We start from the raw sequence: 5,939 nt of genomic DNA, 5'->3' as shown, positions 1-5,939 counted from the left end.
AAAGTCTGTGCTCTTGCTCAATGGTATTTTGATATTTTCATTTTTATTGGCTTTTATGTGCACATAATCTAAAAGAAAATTTCAATGTTTTCCCTATTCTCTTACAAAGATGCACTATGTTGTTGTGGGAAATAATAAGAGAGGTAGTGTGGTGTCAATTTGTTATTTGTATATAGTAAGAAGTAATTTTAGGGTTTGGGGTATAGTTAATAGGGAAGGTGCTTAAAAGAGAGAGAGAGAGAGAGAGAGAGAGAGAGAGAGAGAGAGAGATTTACGAAAAAAAAAAAAAGGGAGAGAGAGAGAGAGAGCATTTGTCCTCATAAGGTTGCCTTACAAGAGATGAGAGTAAAATAATGTAGCAGTAAATACACACTTCGTTAGACTTCAAAATTTAGGCCCACTAGTCGTCACAATGGCAGTAATTTGCTGCAAACATCAAGCTTGATAATGAGCTCTGTTACCCCCTCAGGGCTTCTCCAACACTAAATTCATTAACATGAAACGGATGCGCGCTTTTTAAAAATCGCCTCGCAGATATCATCACATGATGTTGATAACTTAATTGTGCTCCTTCCAGAAGGTAATTTGGCTCAAAAGTCCATCTTCTGATTACATCAATCTTTGTGCCCTAGCTCTAATTTAGCAGCTTTGCCCTGTTGCACTCCCCTTTCCTAACACATCCAGATAGGGCCTCTTATCACAACCCGCTCACAGCAAAGATGTCAGCAATGTATGGCTCTCTAGTTATCTAAATTTCATGGAGCTTTCAAGCGTGCATATAACATCTTGATTTCTATTCAAAAGGGAGATTATTTTGGATTTACTTGCAACATATTAATAGATGTATTCTCAGCTGTTGATATCACTCACTCACGTAATCTGTTGAATGCAAGGACACCAGGAATATCCTATTCAGTGAAGATTGAGCTGTACAGGCGTGCTGATGGGTAGGTTCAAGTCCTAAGGAGCTTCATTAGGTTTCCCTTCCACAGAAGCACACACGCTTAATTCAGAATGTGGCAATGCAGCAAAGCGATAATAATAGCCATGGCTCTAGAAGATTTTAAGCATTGATTATATGCTAGAGAATATTTTCCCTTGGAAGATGTCAGAAGGGCTTGCAGATTGGAAGATGTCAAAGAGGGCTCAGCCACCACCTTCAGAGACTGTACAAATTAGGAAGGATTTGTTCTTTGACCAGCTTTAAAATGGCTTCATTCTTTTGCTTAGTATCCTCAAACTTTATCCTTCTTGCGTGGCCTGAGAACACCATGAACCAGTTAGAAAGCCCAGGGCAAAGACATGCTGAAGATGGGACTTTCCCAAAAAGCCATCGAATCTTTGAATCCCCGCATATAATAGCACATGATCAAACTCCAATCACCTTGACAAGAAAGAAGACAAACACTTCACCTGGCAATATCCATTCGAATTCGATGGGAAGAAGAGCAGATAAAGATTGTATCTGTTGCTTCACTGCAATGCATTAAGAATGTTAGCTGCTATAGGCGAATAATTTACGCAAGATTGAACGCATGCATGTGTTAGAAGTTAGGACCACCTGAATGTTGACAATACTGAGGCCATATAGTCAATTCACCAGTTGAGGACAGTCCAACATGGTCTCCTGAGAATAAGGCTTTTAATGGTTTATGCAACAGGCAAACTGAACCCTGCTCATTTGATATTACAAATGCATGTAAGTGATACGATACTAGAGAAGTAGGTCACTAATAGTAACTAGTTGTGATTAAAAGTTTCACTATTTTGAACTAAAAAGCCATGATACAATCCTGATGCTTCACTGGTTCAAGTGCTTACAGCTGTGTGTCCAGGAGTATAAATTAGGTCAACATAGGACCCGAGATTCCAAGGACCAGATCCTTCGAGTTTCATCTCAACATTGAATGTTTCTGGTTTTATCTGTTATGAAATTATGAACCAACATTCTCTGAAAGCATAAGAATGTGTCAATCCTGAAAATACATAACGATCAATACATTCCTCAGAAATTAAACACCATAGACATCAGATTCCATGCAAGACTGTAGCACTCACATCACCCAAATGCATGACTCGATCACATGCAAATCGTCTCTGCCATTTTGCATGGTCTGCAACGTCATGTCTGCACCTCATCAAGTGGAGTTAGGTTAGCTTAATCATTCCTGGTTGAAATAGACCAACTCCAACAAGGTGTGTCAAGATAAAACTTACAGGTGTGTTAAGAACATGTATTTAATTCCTCCCAACTTGTCTATCTCATGTGCAAGCTTTTCTGTATAACGAGGGCTGTCAAGAAAAGAGGTTTGACAATCAGAGACTGTGCTTAATAAATCAAAGCTACTATATGCATTTACATGCTGAAACGTGATGACCATAAGGAGGAGATTTTATTTAAGATAGTGTTCTACATTAGCCATATGCACGCAAGTAAGCATGGACAACATGCAGATAGACAGATTGAGGCCAACATGCTGCAGGATGTTTTATTTAAGATAGTGTTCTACATTAGCCATATGCATGCAAGTAAGCATGGAAAACATGCAGATAGACAGATTAAGGCCAATATGCAGCAGGATGTTTTTGGCCCAATCGTCAACAGCAAAGCCAACAGATAAAGCATCAAATCCCGTAGATCTCACATAACAGGAAGTAAGTGACTACTGACAATCTGAGTACTTTGCAACGCTAAACAGCACTTAGACATCACAAAACAACTCAGAGAAATCAACAGAATATATGACTTTACAGGCCCTAACACAGCACCAACATGCAGATAGGCAGATTGGATGATGAAACATCATGTAAGTCAAAACAATAAGTGCAAAGTATGTTGAGACTAACACCATAATTTCTACATCAAGTTACTTAATGTACTGCTCTACATTGCCATATGCACACAGCTAATCAGGATAAAGATGCAGATTGGAAGCTCATCTGAAGAAAAAACTGCATCCATATCATATCCATCAATACATTAAACTCAAAGTATGTTGAGATTACTACTACAGTTTGTCCATCACTAGGGGGAACAGAGAGAGAGAGAGAGAGAGAGAGAGAGAGAGAGAGAGAGAGAGAGAGAGAGAGGGAAACCTGTCCACTAGAATGTTGCCCTCTGGATTTGTAATAAGGAATGGTGTGGCACCATCTGATTTTCTGGAGTGATAGCCACAGTGATAAACCCCCTGCTTGTGTTTTAGGCAAGAATTGTAACCAAAGAATTAGTACTTATGAAAGAATTGGCTATCTGAAAAGAAGCGTTTAAAGGCATTCTGACTTACAGGAAGCCCATGAATTGCAAGGGGAAACAAAGATCCCACGCTCATGATCTCAGGTGGGGGTTCACTGGTGTGGATAGACTTTGTTGGGCAGGAGAGCAAAGCCTGCAACAAGCACAGAGTTAACTGAGACAGACCTCTCAACAGTAGACTAGAAATGGCTGTTGTTTTTTTTTTCCAGAATTCCACCCACAAAAAGCCTCTATAGAAAAAGCATTTTAGGTGTCTATCCAATATTCGGGAATCTCTATATTATTCCTGTGTAGTGGTGTGGTTTTCCAGCATTGTGGGAAACTCCATATTATTCATGTGCAGGAGGAGTGCCAACATCGTGAGCTTGCACTATCCCATACCTAGACTGTTGCATGAGGGAACGGGAACCGCATGCACCCAATTTCCATTATTATAGGGAAAACTTTGTTAATCCCACGTGGTAATGTCAGACAACATAATAGCTCCTACAAGGGAGCCACCCATAGGGCCATACCTAACCTATTGCAGTCGGGGACAGGTGCACCGTGCCACGGTGCCTGCATGTTTTCCATCGTTCGTGGGAAATTCTGTATTGCTCCCATGTAGTAGTGTCAATGTCGTAAGCTTCTGCAACGAGACCAGACCATACCTAGAGGCTAGCTTCTTACCATGTAGGTAGGACAGGGATGCTCATTTTCCATTATCTAGGGAAAGACTATGTATGGAGGACAGGGGTTCTAATGAATACTTATCTACGGAAACTCTTTGTTATTGCCATGAAGTAGCGTCAACATCATTAACTTTTACAAGAAAAGCACCCTATACCTATTCTATTCAAGCGGTGGATGTGAACGACAAACACTCCCCTGTGCCGGTTAAGCATGGGGCAGCTCCCTTGCAGAAGCCCATGATGCTCTAATAGTTTGGAAAACGAGGATTCGTATGTAAGAGAACGCTCAAAACTTCTTGTGACATCAGATTTAAGTGGCTCTCTTAGAAACGAGACACACAGGAAAACCTTGCCTGCAACATAGCAGTCCTTTCTTCTTTAACCATGGGCTGCTTTGACACAGCAGACATTTCCCCTATTCTTGAGAAGTTGTCCTGAGCAAAAAGCACACAGAATGTCAGAGATGAGAGTAAATCCTCGCCTACAAGACACACCCAACCTTGTCAAGAGCAGGATCAAACCGATGCTTAAGAAACACTTACGGGTGCGATCCACCGGCATGCATCACAATCTATGCAAGAAGTGTCTGCTCAACAAGGAAAAAAAAACAGTGATTGTTATTCTTGAAAAAGAGTAAATATTGTTCTTGAGGCAATTCTTGGAACAGATCCATCACAGACAAGTTTAATCAGATAAAAAAACATTGCAAAGACCAGAAAAGTCACGGAGTGAATGTAATTACAAACATTTCACATCGTAAAACTCAGACCAGAAGGCAATCGTTGAGTTAGATTTTTGCATGAGCTATAAGCATCAAGCACATCAGAGAGCCTCCAGAACTTCATGGGAGAACATGAGAAATTAAAGCTCTGCTCTTCCTTGAGACGCACCTACATAAAACTCTCCCTCCACGTTCTCAGGCCGTCTGCCCCGCGCCACAACGTGAGCCTCTTCCAGGCTTGGCATTGAGATCGCCATCACCGGTCTCCATCGACTGTTGCCGTGCTTCATGACCGGAGTGAGCATGTTGAAACAAGCACCCTTTGGAGCAAATCCCGGCACAGCATGGTGGCATGCCGCCGCCGCCGCTGCCGCTGCTGCTGATGATGATGATAAGCTTCTTTCGCCACAGAATCCCATCATCCTCTCCATGATTGATTGTGTATGTCTGGCGGCCGGAGCAGGCTCGATTAATCCACTTGGTGCTGATGGATATGCTTGGTGCTTTAACTAATCGAATTTCTGTCAATCCAAGCTTTTTTGCTGTGATGTGAGCTTTCTGTATTCAGATTATTCGAATCAAGGCTGTGTGTCTCACTGAATAATGTTAATGTGAGATTTCTGTACTCAGATTATTCGATTGCTCGCGCTCTCTCTCTCTCTCTCTCTCTCTCTCTCTCAATATCTACTGCCAGAATAGGCGGAGCACAAAAATTGCTCCCTCTGCTAAAGAAAACTCATCCCGGATGCACACTGCCTCTCTCTCTGTTTCATCACAGCTGACCTAATCGAAGATGTGAATCTTGAGGCTGCTACACACACACACACATCACAACAACTATATTTGTCCTGCTTTTATGGCGAGCATTTTCATTCTCGGAAGGAGGGCAATGATTCAAAAAAGGAAGCTAGCGCTATAAATCGGAATAATTGAAGGCTCTTCAAAAGACGGAAAAGGAATGCTATCATTTGTTTCATCGTCATCACCATCAGAGGGTGAGATATTTCGATGGCAGATGATCTCTCATGTCTATCTGATCGCATGTCCAATGTCGTCGTTGTTGATGATCTTACCATATCATCGTCCTTATCATCATCATCATCATCATCAGTCTTTTATTTTAGTCTCACAATGGTGTGCGCGTACAAAAGAGAGAAGCCATCAGGATAAAGCTGCAAAAGGAACCCAAAAAGAAAAAACAAGCCCACCCAGAAACAGCTCTACATTTACCAGACCCAGCTTACAATTCCACGTGCAATAATCAATTGAGCAATCCGTTTTCTGTCTATTTTAT

At 41.4% G+C, this 5,939-nt stretch overlaps 1 protein-coding gene across 1 annotated transcript; it reads right to left on the bottom strand.

Annotated features, from left to right (window-relative positions):
* Positions 1-775: 775 nt before the first annotated feature.
* Positions 776-5,703, bottom strand: LOC148037760 (uncharacterized). Its single transcript, XM_087676728.1, has 11 exons — positions 4,815-5,703; positions 4,467-4,510; positions 4,278-4,358; positions 3,285-3,386; positions 3,097-3,188; positions 2,218-2,292; positions 2,059-2,128; positions 1,822-1,923; positions 1,562-1,673; positions 1,414-1,476; positions 776-1,260 (listed from the first exon to the last, which is right to left on the bottom strand). The coding sequence occupies exons 1-11, from the start codon at positions 5,074-5,076 to the stop codon at positions 1,160-1,162; spliced, it is 1,104 nt and encodes a 367-aa protein (XP_087532854.1). The 5' UTR covers positions 5,077-5,703; the 3' UTR covers positions 776-1,159.
* Between the last annotated feature and the right edge of the window lie 236 nt (positions 5,704-5,939).

The sequence above is a fragment of the Lygodium microphyllum genome, chromosome 4 (assembly GCF_053477565.2).
Source record: "Lygodium microphyllum isolate KBCC chromosome 4, Lygodium_microphyllum_v1.1.10, whole genome shotgun sequence".
Classification (NCBI taxonomy): domain Eukaryota; kingdom Viridiplantae; phylum Streptophyta; class Polypodiopsida; order Schizaeales; family Lygodiaceae; genus Lygodium; species Lygodium microphyllum.
Note: the sequence above shows the minus strand (reverse complement) of the source record. Positions and strands in the feature narration are given on the sequence as shown.

Coding starts and splice junctions, on each gene's coding strand:
- LOC148037760 (XM_087676728.1), bottom strand. CDS start 5,076: ATGGAGAGGATGATGGGATTCTGTGGCGAAAGAAGCTTATCATCATCA. Junction 2,293..3,096: donor GGCAACATTCTAGTGGACAG/GTTTCCCTCTCT, acceptor TTTTCTTGACAG/CCCTCGTTATACAGAAAAGC. Junction 2,129..2,217: donor TACATGTTCTTAACACACCT/GTAAGTTTTATC, acceptor GATGAGGTGCAG/ACATGACGTTGCAGACCATG.